The sequence below is a fragment of the Protomyctophum bolini genome, assembly GCF_963924005.1.
Source record: "Protomyctophum bolini genome assembly, chromosome: 12".
Lineage (NCBI taxonomy): Eukaryota > Metazoa > Chordata > Actinopteri > Myctophiformes > Myctophidae > Protomyctophum > Protomyctophum bolini.
In genome coordinates this window covers 9,654,141-9,670,382 of record NC_137873.1, presented here as the reverse complement: position 1 = coordinate 9,670,382, position 16,242 = coordinate 9,654,141, and the positions used below count along the sequence as shown (strand labels likewise).

At 40.8% G+C, this 16,242-nt stretch overlaps 1 protein-coding gene across 1 annotated transcript; it reads left to right on the top strand.

Annotated features, from left to right (window-relative positions):
- Nucleotides 1-108: 108 nt before the first annotated feature.
- On the top strand, nt 109-14,555 carry parp2 (poly (ADP-ribose) polymerase 2). Its single transcript, XM_080777664.1, has 17 exons — nt 109-283; nt 2,280-2,489; nt 3,550-3,699; nt 5,100-5,170; nt 5,296-5,346; nt 5,800-5,896; nt 6,118-6,193; nt 6,308-6,410; nt 6,972-7,122; nt 8,136-8,274; nt 9,985-10,048; nt 10,797-10,931; nt 11,594-11,721; nt 12,222-12,321; nt 13,064-13,162; nt 13,525-13,649; nt 13,939-14,555. The coding sequence occupies exons 1-17, from the start codon at nt 205-207 to the stop codon at nt 14,096-14,098; spliced, it is 1,938 nt and encodes a 645-aa protein (XP_080633790.1). The 5' UTR covers nt 109-204; the 3' UTR covers nt 14,099-14,555.
- Nucleotides 14,556-16,242: the final 1,687 nt, after the last annotated feature.

Here is a 16,242-nt window from a genome sequence, read left to right as displayed (position 1 = left end):
ATGTGACGTCCGGCAGACCGGCACAGTACGTCATAAGTACGTCTGCAAAATTAAGTCCGACTTCAAACTAAGGCCGGAAGCGGAACCTTTCAGTGGTACTACTGGCAAGAGCAAGATAATAGATATTTCCCGCGTTCAAGTCTGCTTCTCGCCTTTTTACTGTTTATTGTTGTTTTCACGTTTTTATATATAATTGTATAAACCATGTCGACTAGGCGCACAAGAAGCTGTAGGACCACACCTCGAGATGCAGCGGATAAACAAGAAGTCCAGACAAAATTTGGTAAGTGGTTATTTGTTTTGTTTTGAGGACTGAACATGGACAAGTTACAACACCTTGTGAACTTCTGGCTTCTGCTACAGTACTTACATTACACCTTAGAGAGTATATAGACTTACACCCACAAATTATAACAAATGATATATTTAGATTAGATTACCGTATTCACAATGTCACAAAACGCATAGCTCCCATTTGAACTATACAACAACCACTAAAGTTATATGAATGAACCCAATAGTTTGCATTTATCTAGCCGCAATTTGCCTGCAACTCTAGATTTCTTTTATAATGGGATGAATCTAGAGTTGCAATACCCTCCATTGACTCTCCATTCATCCAATTTGCGTTTGCGATCTGCTTGTATTAAACCGTAACGACGTTAAACTCACCAACATTGCAGCTCTAGGCCAAGCTTGAATTATCCTCTTCCAATCTGCCGAGCTTTTGTTTCATAAAAATCCACCGTAGACATGTTAGGAGCTACTTCTTCTTCTTCTATAGGTAAAACCTTTTCTACTCCTCCTATCTTTGCAAATAAAAGGTCTAAGAACCTAATAGACAAACTTGTTAAAAATGATATTTATGTACAATACAACCTCAACATTTCATGTCCTCACTACCCTCGGGTAACTTCCCATGTAATAGCTGTCTTAATTGCAACGCCATGATCAAAGGGGAGTATTTTTTACATCCTCACACAGGTATAAAAAATTAAGTAAAAGGGAGAATCACTTGTAGAACAAAACATGTTGTCTATCTCCTAAAATGTCCCTGTGGCTTTTGCTATAATATAGGAAAAACTAAAAGAGAATTAAGAACCAGAATCACTGAACATAAAAGCAATATCAGGACAAAAGAAGAAAAATCCCCCATAGCTAGACACTTCAACAGCACTGGACATGACATATGTACCCTGAGGTTTCATGGCATAGAATTGATCAACCCTTTAAAGAGAGGTGGGGACAGAGATCGGTTATTATTGCAACGTGAATCATTTTGGATCCATTTCTTAAAAACTGTATTTCCTAAAGGTCTACATGAAGAATTGGTGTTAAACAGTTTTCTATGAATAACTTTTTTTGTAATGTGGATTCTGAAATGAGACAATGATTTCTTAAAATAATATGTATGTTCACTACTATGTATGTCTTTAATAATCAGACACGGCTGTATAGTCCCTTTTTAATTGAACAAAAAATTCTATATAACTGTCATTTCCGTTGCTACTGCCAATTTTGACACTGACAAAGGCCTGCGCGCCGAAACACGTTTGTCTGACTGGTATGACTGCTGCTGTCTGCACTTTCTTTATTAATAAAGACTCTTACTCGACTGGAAGTGCGGATTTAATTCATTTTCTATATGTTAATTTGGAATCTGCACCCAGCACACCCCTGAAACTATATAAAACTAGAGTAGAGCAGGATTCATCCCATTATAAAAAAAAATCTAGAGTTGCAAATTGCGACTAGCATTTATCCATCTTATACATGACTCACTGCAATGGGAACTGTTTAGGCTACATTTGAATGACAAATCCAAATCAGGGCTAATTTTGCATTCTGAGATTGTGCATGCATCTGATCTGATATGAATACATGTTTTATTGTCATTTGGGATGAGACGATAATTGTTATCGTTTATCATGATGATAAAAAAACACTCACAATAATCGTATTGCAGAGATTTTAATTTACGTGAAATTGTCCTCTAGTTGTCATACAAGAGGATGAATTGGCTTTGGTTGAGCTGCAAATTGAGTACCATTTAAACTCTAGTCATTTCTCTCGACACAAATCGATTCGTCAAAAATAGTAGAAGAACATTCCCCCCAGAATAGGGATGCTGTGGAGGTTCAAGTGGTTAAACAAAAGTTGAATTTTAAGTTTAAACATATTTTGATTATCTTTCCTGATACCGTATTATTATTTTTGCCACAATAATCGTAAAATGTAATTTTCTTATTGTCCCATCACTAATGTCATCCTCTTAACAGTGTGGCAGTGGGAAGGAGATGAGGGTCAGTGGGAGCCCTACCCTCCGTCAGCATGCACTTTACTAGACTCTGCCGTCTCTGGTGGGAAAACCTCTGTCACCGTCAGTCTGGACTCTGGCACAGCCTACAAGGTGGACCTGAAGAAGATGGTCCAGATTAACCCTGTTACCAAGTACAAAAGGAAAATACGCTCTAACGCAGTAAAGCCAGGTGTGTGTGTGTGTGCCTGTGTCTGTGATGCATATGTGATGCATATGTTTGCAGAAATACAGTATGTTGAACGAATGAGCATTTTTGTGTGTGGGTTTGAGTGAAATACCCTCACTCTAAAGAGATGGGCATATAATGTCTGAAAAGTACGTTTCAGACATTGAATTGTACCCTGAGGAAGGAGTAGTTACTTACAACTCTGAAACACATTGGTAGCACTAATTAAACTAGGGAACTAGCTGGCATCCTGAAACTTTCTTTAATATCATTAGTTTGTGATTCTCTATTCAGTGTCCTCAAATTACTCTGTATGTTGAAAGCACAAACTGCACTCTGCTCTATACTTGACCGTCACCTTGTATGGAGGAGCGTGTTGATCAAGCACGGAGAGCTGTTAAGTTTGTTTTTATGGCGGATTTCTCAGAAGAGCTAGGGATAAAGAGATCCCAGCTTCTAATTGGTTGCTTTAATAATGCCATTGATGTTGTTGGGGATAAACAATTACATATTGCACCAATTAACTACAAAATAGTTTAAACAGGTTGGACAGCTTTTTCCTGCCAGGCAACCAGGCTTAAATTATGAACAATGGACAATATATGGCCTGTCTGCCAGGCAGAGCTGTGCGCGCACACACACACACACACACACACACACACACACACACACACACACACACACACACACACACACACACACACACACACACACACGCAAGTTTGTGAGTCAGGATTTCCTGAAATCAGTCTCCTTCACCTGTGCTGTGGTCGGAGCTGTACTGCTATAGAATAGAAACAGCAGGCTAGGCCACTTTACCTGGTTCCCCTAAACATTTATAACTTAAATGTGTACTTCAGTTTTTATTTAGGTGTATACATAGGGTCAACCTTCACCATTTATACAGTCCACTCCATATTTGATTCCTTTACTTGTCTTTGCACAGATACTTATTAGCATATTTGTTCTATTGTTTCGCCTCATGTTTGTTTATTTTCTGTGTTTTACCATTTTTATGTTTGCAAAATACACAATAACATTATGATGCTCTCTGCCTAACCAGAAAGCTTGAATGGGGAAAGTGATTTAGCCGGTGAAAATGGGAGTCAAGTTGAAATTAAAGAGGAACAGAGAGAGGATGAACCAGTCACTAAGAAGAAGAGAGGAGCAGGAAAGAGTCAGACGAAAACAAAAGAAGAAATGGAAAGTAAAGGTATGTAACCCAACCAAGCGCTTTCTTTGTAAATGAACTCCTAATGCTTATTTTTATAATAATAACCAGTTGACATGTATCAAGAGAAGTCGCTTTACAAAACTAACAAAAATAAAACGTTGAATAGATAAAAAAGGAAGTGCTGCGTGGTCCATCAGAAACTGAAAACATAACAGGGTACAATAGTATTAGTAGGTAAACATATTTAAGTTCCTTCCCTTGTTGTATAGTAGGCTTAGGCTATCAACGAAGTGTCAGAAAACAGGTGAACTTAACAGTGATGCAAATATCCTTCATCCTTAGACTCACTAAATTGAGAAATCTATCATGTCATCCTCCGGGGGTACTGGGTTGCAATACTGTACTCAGTACTGTACTCTATTGTCGTTGAAGTAAGAGTCATAAAATGTCCCTGGGACCCATCTGAAAGACCACCCCTGGGTCCCGGGACCCATTATATTGAAAATCTATTCACATCACTGACTTAAGAAAGACTCCAAGGCACTGCGCCCAGTTGAGTTCTAAAAAGCCTTTATTGTAGTCATGGCTTTTAGCTAGGCAAAGTTTAAAAACTTCACACCTGTGTGAAGTGAGTGGAGCAACTGTATCGTGTGGGTGTCCCGGGGGGTCCCCGCAACATCCAGACCCCCAGGAACGTGCCCAGGGGGGTGGCCCAGTTCCGGCGAGCCGCCCTGTGTCCGAAACCGTCGAGAAAAGACAGTTACCGTGTGGGGGTCCCCGGAACATCCAGACCCCCGTCCTGGTTCTGGCGAGCCTTCCCGCGTCCGAAACAGTCGAGAAATGACAGAGTTACCGTGTTGCAGCTTTCCATGCTCGGACATACACAGGCATATACGTGTATACATATACACATAGCTGCGTAATGGTGTGGAGGCACTGCTCAAACTGGTCCAAGGAATCCAAAAACAAAACAATTTGGTAGGGTTTGATAGGGTTATTGTCCCACAAGGGACATTTTTAGTTGACGCCCTGGCAGACCAGCTGCCACATATGAAATTGCATAATCATGACTCGACCTTTGTTTGTATTTGTGCTGCCAGAGGGATGTGGGGGGGGAAAAATATATGTCAATTGTTGAAAATAGTTCTGTAATATAAAGAAAATGAATAAACATATGTTTAAAAAAAAAAAGAAATCATGACTCGACCTCACCTTCATGCAAATGTCCAGCGCAACATGGCCGGCTCACAAAACTGGGCTCAATGTATCCAAAGTGTCACTGCACCAATACAGTTACTAAGGCAACGTTTAATGTCATGCGTGTGTTAAGCACTTTTCAAAAACAAAATCAGAAACTAATCTATAAAAAAAGTTTCAGAAATGTTCATTCACACTGACTTTGACCCCACTGTGATGTTTCTGCTGCTGTCTTTATACAGAGGTTGTCAGGACGGTGCTCATGAAAGGCAAGGCTCCCGTGGACTCTGAATGCAAAGCCAAAGTCGGCAAGGTACGTACAGTATGCTTAGTAGATGGGATACACACGCACCTGTAGACTTTTTAAAATAATACTTCCTCTTGTCACTTTTGGTAATAATGTAGTTAATACACTTATGTTCATTCTTTTCCTCCCAGGCTCATGTTTACAATGAAGGAAAGGATGTTTATGACGTGATGTTAAACCAGGTAAAAACATTACACTTAAATATAAATGGTCATTAGTAGTACTAGCAATATACGGTACATTTAAAAGCATTGTTATACTTCAAAATTAACTAGCTCAATTATTATGAATGTATTGCTGTAAAATCTATATTTTCCCCGTTATGGCTGGGGGAAAGGAGCACTTGTTTTTCTGACCTCAACAAGGCAGGGGCGCCGAAAGCGTATGAGGCTCACGAGCGAGTGCCCGCAGTGAACAGCCAATTGCCACATGCTTATTCTGTCCAATTTGATGACCGCTGTGGACTTAGAATCCATCATGTGAAGTAAAACGAGAGTTCCCTATTCAGCGTCCCAGTCGATCACATGCCAAGTCCTTCCAACAACCGAACCATTGTGGGGAAAGCAATATCGTATATTCATATTGTAAGAAAGGATATTATTTCATATTCAGTAGAATTTGTTTGATGTTTGCAGACAAATCTTCAATTCAACAACAACAAATACTACCTGATTCAGCTTCTGGAGGATGACAGCTCAAAGTCCTACAACGTGTGGCTGAGATGGGGCAGAGGTAGGTTCATGTCTACAGCAGCACTGTTTCTCAGCGGTGCGTACATTATTTTCGCTGTAAGACAACATATGAAATTGAGTTTAAGTTGTTAATGAATTTATTCTTTAGTGGCAATATAATGCCTTTTTGTTAAAGTATTTGCAATATAATGCCTTTTTGTTAAAGTATTTGACAACTGAAAGACATAAATAAGCTATTACTGTGGTCTGTGTGTTCTGTAGTGGGTAAAGTTGGACAGAACAGCTTAACAGCCTGTGGGGGAGACCTGCTGAAAGCCAAAGACTTCTTCAAGAAAAAGTGAGACTGTTTATAATAACAAATTGCTTTTGCTTATTGTAAGCTAAGTTGTAAATTGTACAGAGTAAGAGTAACGGAAGAAGTTTGGTACAAACTGACTTTCTTCTGTTACAGGTTCTTGGAAAAGACCAAGAATGAGTGGGGTGACAGGGTTACCTTTGAAAAGGTGGCTGGAAAATATGACATGGTGTTCGTGGACTATAACACCAATGATAAGGCAAGGAAAGGATTATGTAATGCAATTCCATATTCCCTTCAATGTTTGTATTCTTCCGTCCTTCCGTCTCTCCATTTAAGTGATTGATTAATTCCCCTTTTTGAGGGGCGCTAGCCCCTCCTATGCCCAGCCTTGTGTGTCTGTGTGTACCACGGAAATTATTTGATTGGCTGAGCACGGAATGTGATGTATGATGATAAGAGCGTCCCTCACTTCACACGCACAGTGCAATTTTTATCTATCTGCTCTCCTTCAAGCCCTCTGCCTCTTTGCCTCATAAATATAGATGTATATACTCTGTGTAGTAGGGCTGCAACTATCCATCAGTTTTTTTGTGATTAATTACTTTTTCAATACATTTAATAATCATGAAGCATATTTATATTTTTTAATTCTCACATCTAGTTTTTTTATGATAATTATTTGTATAATTAATTAAATCCGTTATTTTGATTAACTGCACTCCTAGTCTGTAGCAGCAGTTAAATCAGGTATACAGTATATGGCTGAATCTACAAACCTCTACCTGTCCTGAACCTTTTGACACCTCTGATGGTCCAGGAGAACCTGACTCAGGTGGACACTGTGGTGAAGAAAGAGCCCTCCAAGCTGGACGTGAAGCTTCAGGCCCTCCTGGAGCTCATCTGTGACCTGAAAGCCATGGAGGAGTGTGTGCTGGAGATGAAGTATGACATCCGCAAAGCTCCTCTAGGTTTGTCAATCGGAAGAACCGCATGGTTTTGCCTCCATTCTGGAAATGTAAAAAATGCCTTCTGACCTTGGAAGAGATGAATAGAAAGTGGTCAGTCGGGCAGGGATAGAAATTACTAAAAGTTACACAGTCATGGGGCAGTCATGATCATGACATTTTAGTGGACGATTACAATTTATCTACCCCATGCACTTTTTGCGTATAAAGCCTAAAATTATTAACTTAAATATACAATGAAATGACTGACTATGACCGCTTCCAATAACCAAAATAATACTATACTATACTATGGCCAAAATATTATAATTTTACCCCCCCCCCCCCAGAGAGAACGTAAAGGGCCTTAGTCCTACTCCTCCTCCCAGCCCAAATCACATTTTGGAAAGCATGAGTGTCTATTTCAAACAAAGTGTTTTTTGACTGGGGGGGGGTCATATTTTGACAGCAGGAATTGCCTGTCATAATTTGACCCCCGAATATCAGGATGTATTAGGATGTTGATATTCATTCATCAGCCAACACTCCCCACTCACAGGTAGTGCATCTATAAATGCACCATGTCTCTGTCTGTCTGTCTGTGTGTACGGCTGCAATGCACGTAACTCGAGAACCGTTCGCCCCACCCACTTCAAATTCGACACACGCGTTCCACACCCGGTGTCGAGTTGGTCGGACCCACGGTTGTCCAGAACTGCCTCAAAAGGCCTCTGCCCGGGCTATTGATGATATGCACACGGCTGCCATCTTGCCAGCAAGGTGCTACCTAGTCCTAGGCGATAATTCATGCTTTTCGTACAGCTGCAATGTTGGTGAGATGGGTGGAACGGGTACTCTGACACGGGTACAATGGGTATTGCATAGCCGCGTGGGTCATGGATCTCCAACTTCCATTGTTACTGACTCGTATCAAGCCGTTATGTAATAATCGTGACAGGAACCCGATTACCTCCTCTTGTTCATTATGTGTTTCCTTGCTGATGAAAAAAGCTACATTTGTGTCTCTGTGCCTGCAGGCAAGCTGACTTCGGAGCAGATTCGTGCAGGCTACACAGCCCTGAAGATGATCGAGGAGTGCCTAAAGAGGAAGGGAAGCAATCGTGACCTACTGGAGGCATGCAACCAGTTCTACACACGGATCCCACATGACTTTGGGTAGGGAGATACTTACTGTAGTAGTGCAACTGGAAAAGTATGGCGCCTACTGTACGCTATAGTTGAAAGGGTTTGTTTGACAAAGCATATCACCCCTCGAGTTGAAACCTCAAATGTCCAAAACTATTTAAAGATGGAGTGCCGTTATTTTTCTCCCACCTAAAACATGATCATCATTTATCATGATTATACTAGGAGGAAGATTTCTTTCAAAATAGTGTACAGAAAGTGTTAAAACTATGTTTTTATGTGGCCACACCCACCAGTTCATTAAGTATACCTGGTTTTCACCTTAGCACCACCCACCTGAACTTAAGCCTTGCCCACAGCTGTTGTTGTAGGATAATGTAGGAGGGGTTAGGGTTATGATGTCACTAAAATGGTGTTATTTCGATTGGGCCTTTTGAATCAAAGGCTTTCAGCTTTCAGGAAGAAACCAAAATACACAGGGAAGACATATTTCAATATTATAACCACACCTGGGTGTGTATTAGAGTAACTAGAATTTTGCTGCCCTTTGAGCGGCTCATCCTAGAGTTATTTTGCAGCACAATATGGGAAGAAGGAAATTGCGGGAGGTGACAGACTCCACTTCATGTTTCAGCTGTGTTTTTAAACCAGTATTGTGCCCTGCACATGTAGAAACGGATGGGTTATTAATTATTATTATGTGTTGTTGCCAGGGGGGCAGTCAGACAGATATTTTGTGAAGCCACTGAGGAAATCGGGATTTCCTGAAAGTTCATATAATGGCCTGTTGTGGCGCTGTCATTGGACCCAGAAAAACCCATAGCCCCATAGAAGTCCATGTATTTGGGCCCAACTTCACCTAGACTGTATTACCTTAATAAACATGGTCATGAATACTTTCTGCTTCCAGTCACTAGTTTAAAGTCTCATTTCTAATGTCATAATATTCTTTTTGTAAAATTATGGTCCCATTTACGGTGGCCGTCATGGGTCCTTATTAGTGTAGTCTAGTCAACACGACGTGGTGTTTGTCGATGGTGACGTGGAGTGTTCGCCTGTCCGGCACAGCAGCCAGAGGGGGAGGGGGCTGAGTTAGGATGAGCTGGTGTGGAGCACAGGTTGGACATTGAGGGGTCGGAAATCATCCCGGTCGCATGTAACGCGTGTGTCACTGTGAAGGCCGTAGACTACAATGCGCCATTGGACTGGCCCCATGAAGTGAACGGAGTTGGCGTAACTCTGCAAAGTGGTGACGATTTCGTAGGCTGGTGGTCTTGCGCAAGAATGTGTTCTTTCATAGAAATGGGTATTGTACTGTAAATATGACTGTTGCAATGATGCAAAGTAGTGCTTGGTGTGTGGACAGGCATGCTGTTGGTGTTGTGCATGGTGAGATGTGTGCAAACGGTGTGGTTTGGTAGGAGAAGGCGGACAAAGGATGGGGTGTTGCGCTGGCTATTTGTGTGGCAGGATGTTTACTCCATAAACGCATGCAAAACAGAAAGTACAAAAATCACAGCACTCCATCTTTAAACAATTCAAACTATTCTACAAGCTCAAAGCGCATCGGTTCGCGTTTCGATCTTGCAGATCTGCTACATTAGATACTTCTGTGTTAAAATACAGACTTACAGAGATAAGTTAATATGTTTCTGCCCGACAACAGCGTTATTTAGCCATAAAGGTCCCCAGTAGTAGCAGTCAGTATCTTGTAATAATGGATATAACTGTATGTGTCAGGTTGAGATCACCCCCAATCATCCGCTCGGAAGAAGAGCTGAAGGAAAAGATTTCACTGTTGGAGGTGAGTGTGTTGTTTTTAGTGTAGGTTTTATCACCTCACCATCATCCTCCACTGGTTGATCATTCATTTCCATCATCCTGCTTCTCCTCCTCTGGTCAACTCTTAGGACTCTATTTCCGTCCATGTAAAATAGCCAATATACAAGCTCACAATGTGTCCATGTAGATTGGCTATTTCAAAATAGAAAAAAAGGCAAAGTAGATTACGGATAAGGGGTTTAGCATGGATGAAAATGGAGCCCTTAGAGTCTTAAATTACTATTGCTTTATGTCACACCACATTTTTATTCTACCTATGAGGGTGGATTCTGCCAATGCATTTCAACAGAAATCCGCATATGGCAGCAATTCACTAAATTCCCATTTGAAATGCATCGGCAGATTCCACCCTCATACTGTAAATGGAATAAAAGCGCAGTGTGAGTGTGCCTTAGCCAGGTTTAGGTAACCTCACACACTGTTCCTTTCTGAGACAATGTTTTGCATTCAGGACAGTCATTTCTTTAACCACTTAAACCCTTTAGACTTAGTCAAATGGACCTGAGTTGACTCTGTACCTTTACGTCTACTCCAAATCATCAAAAATAACTGATTGGCACATCCATCGCGTTGCATTGCTTGCGACACATTGTGAGCTTGTAAATTGGCTATTTTGGCTAATGCATCCCCCCAGAATATGGATGATGGGGTTCAAGTGGTTAGCTTAAACTTTGGTTTTGAGTTTTGGTTGTTTGGTGTTTTTCTTTTAGGCATTGGGTGACATCCAGATTGCGGTGAAGATGGCCCTGACTGGTGCAGACAGTTCAGAGCATCCTCTAGACAGACAGTACCACTCCCTTCACTGCCAGCTACAGCCTCTGGTCTCCACCGGTCACGAGTACCAGGTCAGTCACATGTCACCATGTGAGGTGACACATTGTGAGCTTGTAGATCGGCTTTTTTCACATAGTGATTTGTGGAGGACATTTTTAAATACATAAATGTAAAGGTTTTGCCGAAAATAAAAAATGTATTTTTAAGGTATAGAATTTGTATTGTATCAATTTTTTATAAGTATCCTATTGTTCTGAATATAACGCCAAGTTTTTCCAATGAAATATCCTAAAAAACGGAGTCGTATTATAATCGGTGACTAGACTATTTGACATTCAATGTTCTTTTTCCACAAATAAGTCTTGGAGAAATGGGGTCTGTCTTATAATCAGAGTCGTCTTATATTCGGCACAGTACAATACTGATATGCTAAGTTAAAAAGAAAACATAACTTTATGTATAGTTATATTGCAATAATAATGTGTGGTTTTCCACAAAAACCCAAGGCACACCTGGACTGTCTAATCATGGCACACCATTTGTGAACTACTGATCTAACAGTCTATCAGGCATCAAAATCAGAAGGATTCTACTTATCGTGACCTAATCTCAATGTGTATAGGCTAGTAATCTCAACAGAGGAGGCATCTCTTTATTACGTTTATTTGAATTGCTGACATTGGGTTAGGGTTAAGGTGTAGAGGTAAAAAACAACACAATTTCTCCCCGGCAGGTGGTAGAGAAGTATCTGCAGTCGACTCATGCCTCCACCCACGACAACTTTACCATGACTGTGCTGGACATCTTCTCAGTGGACAGGGAGGGAGAGAGAAACAACTTCCTCTCTCAGATGCACAACAAGTACAGTAGCAGCTGTTTGTGTTTTTGCACTTTTTGTGTAACGTGTGACATAATCCTAGATATGTGTCGTTCATATTTTGATTCATGGTTGTTGATGGTGTGATATCATGCTGTCTCACATGAGGTGCTGCCCGAGAGCCTGGATTCAATTTGGTTCAGCACTTTACAATACATGTCTTCCATTATCTCTCAAATTACCCACTGTAGTCCCTCTACGTAACCCTATGGGTACTCCATTTGAGAAACACTGTGTGTGTGTGTGTGTGTGTGTGTGTGTGTGTGTGTGTGTGTGTGTGTGTGTGTGTGTGTGTGTGTGTGTGTGTGTGTGTGTGTGTGTGTGTGTGTGTGTGTGTGTGTGTGTGTGTGTGTGTGTGTGTGTGTGTGTGTGTGTGTGTGTGTGTGTGTGTGTGTGTGTGTGTGTGTGTGTGTGTGTGTGTGTGTGTGTGTGTGTGTGTGTGTGTGTGTGTGTGTGTGTGTGTGTCCGGCCGTCCACGCACTAGGACTCTACTGTGGCATGGCTCTCGTCTATCCAACTATGTGGGCATCCTCAGCCAGGGTCTACGAGTAGCCCCACCAGAAGCCCCCGTCACTGGATATATGGTACGATGGACAGAAAAGATAGACTTATACATATAAATAATAATACATTACTTTATCCATTCATTCTCTTTTCCACAACAAGAAAAAAGATGCGACTTGTACTTAGTCTCTGTGACACATCTAGGGGCCACAATCTGCATTCAAAGATTTTCCTAGAAGCTTTGTCATTGGTCGATTTGCCTGTCTGCTTCCTGATTGCAACCAGGTTTTTTTCGACCATTGACAAAGCTTCTAGGAACATGGCTGTCTGAATACCAAAACATTTAAAAATGAAAAGGTCATTAAAACTTTGACATATTATTGCTTATAGCAGCTTTAAAGGGGTCCTTATGGCATCAAGTAAATATAGCAAGCAGCATCAAAATCAGTTTAACCATTTTAACCCTATTTTATACTTCGGCTATTTGAAAATAGACTATCTACAAGCTCGCATTTATAGATATAGTTATTTTCTACATACATCTTCTCTTATGGTGGTCCCTGGCACACAATCTTATCAAGATGGGGATCCGCCAAATGCATATCAATTTGGGGGGTACTTGATGTGAAAATCTAATGCTTGAGAACCACTGTCCTACAGCTAGTATGTTGTCTTGGTATTATACTCTCTCTCTTTCTCTCTCTCTCTCTCTCTCTCTCTCTCTCTCTCTCTCTCTCACACTCACACTCACACACTCACACACACACACACACACACACTCTCACACACACAGACTGACCTATGTGTTTTTCTCTGGTTTAGTTTGGTAAAGGTATCTACTTTGCGGACATGTCATCAAAGAGCGCCAACTACTGCTTTGCTAACCAGCGCAATAACACTGGCCTACTGCTGCTAAGTGAGGTGGGTGGGCTCTGTTAGTGACTTGTATTTGTACTAGGGTGGCAAAATATATCTCGCCGTCACTGTCGAGTGGAATCCTTGTATGTACCCTTGTACAATACATTTCTGTTTCGCCTTCAGGCTTTGTAAACAAAGTTTGCACAGGGCAGATATGACAAATAATATGGTTGATTACTTTATACTTCGAAATGAATGAATAAACATGAATACGGTAGTTGGAATAGCCGATCTGCTATTGCCACTATATATTTTGTTAATATATGAACATTTTTATCATGGAAATGATTATGACGATCATGTGAAATAGAATTAAGATTATCTCAAATAATTGGCCTAAGGTCCACTGCTTAATTTGGTTCCAGGTGGCCCTGGGAGACAGCAATGAGCTTCTGGCTGCTGACTACGAGGCCAACCGGCTGCCGGCAGGCAAACACAGCACCAGGGGTCTGGGGCAGACTGCACCTGATCCCCTGAACTCTGTCACCCTGTCAGTAGCTTTCTCTTTCAGTAGTGTGCTTATCTGTGATTTGTTTATATTTCATATTTTATTCAGCGCTTAACACATTAAAACCAGGAAAGCATCTGTGTCATTTTAGCAAAGCATAACATGTCTTATTCGACTAAAGCACAGTTGATTCTATTACCCTTTCCCGACTATCAGAATCTGTAAAATATGTATTAAATTAATAAAGCAACACACACAACTACTAGACCTGGACCAAACAACTTTTCTCTTTATCTCTATCTATCCTTCCCCCTCCCCTCCCTGTGCTCAGGGATGGCATGACCGTTCCCATGGGTCCAGGAGTGAAGACGGGGACGGGGAAGGACGGCGGTTACTCCCTCCTCTATAACGAGTTCATAGTCTACAACCCTGCCCAGACCCGCATGAGGTACCTGCTGCGCATTCAGTTCAACTACGCCTCGCTGTGGTGACACAGTGACAACACAGGATCTATACGCTGCAATACAACTAGCCTGGAAGGGCTGGAGCAGATCCGCGTCGGGTGGATATTGTTGTTTGAAGGACCATTTAGATTAGATCTCTTAGTTTGGTTATCGAGATAAAGAAACTAAATAAGATTCCACGTTTTGAAAATAATTCTGTAAGACAAACATTCCACTTTCAAACAAGTTATAAAGCTCCAGGTGTCATGGCACTTTGCACCTTGTTTACCTTCCATTGAGATAAGAAAAGGACAAATAAGGGACAATATTAATCTATTTCGAGTCAGTCTGTGTCAAATTTTTGCTGTTGATTCTTTAAGAGAATGTTTGTTTTGTCATGACTCCTCTCGAAATCAGTTTCTATATGTCACAATTTGTTTTAGTTTTTAGTTTTTACAAATTGTTGGTTAATACTAGTTTTTCAATAAAGAAACATTTTACTTGATCTTTCCATTGTGTCGATCAGTTAAAACCAGGATTATGTATACAAATTTTAAATGGCAGTTTCTATGAGAGACAGCCTGATGGAGAGAGAAAGAGAAACACCATGGTTATGTACAAAGATTAAGAATGTTCTATGAGAGAGAACCACGTATACTTGACCTCTCCCCCAGGAGCAATGAGGATAAACAATGTCCATGTGGATACCGAGGGTAGTGTTGAGGTGCTCTTCAACCACATCAACAGCTGACACTTAACCATAAGAAACTGACAAGAGGAGAGAGTGAGAAAAATACTTACTGTAATCGTATCGTATATATATATATATAACACTTATGTGATTGCTCGAATTCAGTTCACAACAGCAATGCAACAGCTTATTCCATGCAAATATAGCTCAGTAGGCCACATGTTTTGGTTTGTCTGTGAGAGGATAAAGAACAGGGAGGGAAAGATTTTTAATGGCATTTAATGTTTGTGTTACTGACAAAACAAACATTAAACTCTGTCCATTGTCAATGGCGTTTGTCTAGGAAAGACAAACTTTAAACCTGTATCAAGAATCAAGCGTAAGGGTGGCTTGGTCGGTTGTTTTGCTGTGATGAAACGCACTGAGCATGATCATCCACCAAGGATGAAGTTGATGAACCAATGGAACTATAGATTTCCCAGTTTCTCTCTGGTCTAGTAATGCTGCAGTCTGTTGCTGAGTGAGAGGGAGAAGGGAGATATGGAATTATTGTTAGCCGGTGACAATGAAGAGATGAGGGCCAGCCACATATTGCTATAGTATACAGTTTATAGTAGTGTTTTGCAATAGTCATGTACATTGTACAAGTGTATTTAGTGACAAAGTTAGTCCATAGTCCAGTTAGTCCTATGTATCCATTGATTGGATATTATTTAGTCTAGGCGCTTAAAATCAAGTGTCTGGTAAACGACTAAACGTAATGCTTCAGCAGTTGTAGTCGGTAGATGAAATAAGAGAGGGTGATGTAAGACATCACTTGGTTGACACACTATGCAAATAGGATCAACTGGTTCCTTTTTTCTCAACCACGTGCTTGTGACGGGATATAGTTTTATTATGTCAAACCTCAGAACCTCACACTATTGATTGTTTGGGAATTTCCAATAGTCGACCGACGGGTCAAGAGTTCAGTGATGGTTGTATGATTAGAGTAGAATTCTGCACACATTGTATCTACATTTATTGCACTATTCTTTTAGTAAAGTAGTGAGGCTCACAAGAGTCCTATGACAATGCATTGTGAGCTTGTAGATCTGCTATTCTCTCAAGTATTCGTAAGTATTACGTTTATAAGTATTTTTTGTTCTTTTGAAAATGTACACCTAAGGGTTTGGTCTGGTCTGTCTGTGTGTTTTAGTAAAAGTGAAAAGTATTTTACTTAATAACTATATTGGATTTATTTGAAACACAGGTCCTCTTTTACCCATTTCCTGAAAAGGAACGGTTTGGTTTCACCGGTATCGTTACCACAGTGATGACAAATGGAGGTGGTGCTGTGAAAGGAAGCTACAGTATATGGTTTCCCATCGTATAAAACATATGCCACCACCTGCAGGCATAAAGCCTGACCGGCGCTCAACAAAGTATAAATGCGGCTTAATACTACACAATTAATATAATGAGGGGAGGCTTGGGTGGGCACTGGGCAGTGATGTAGAGG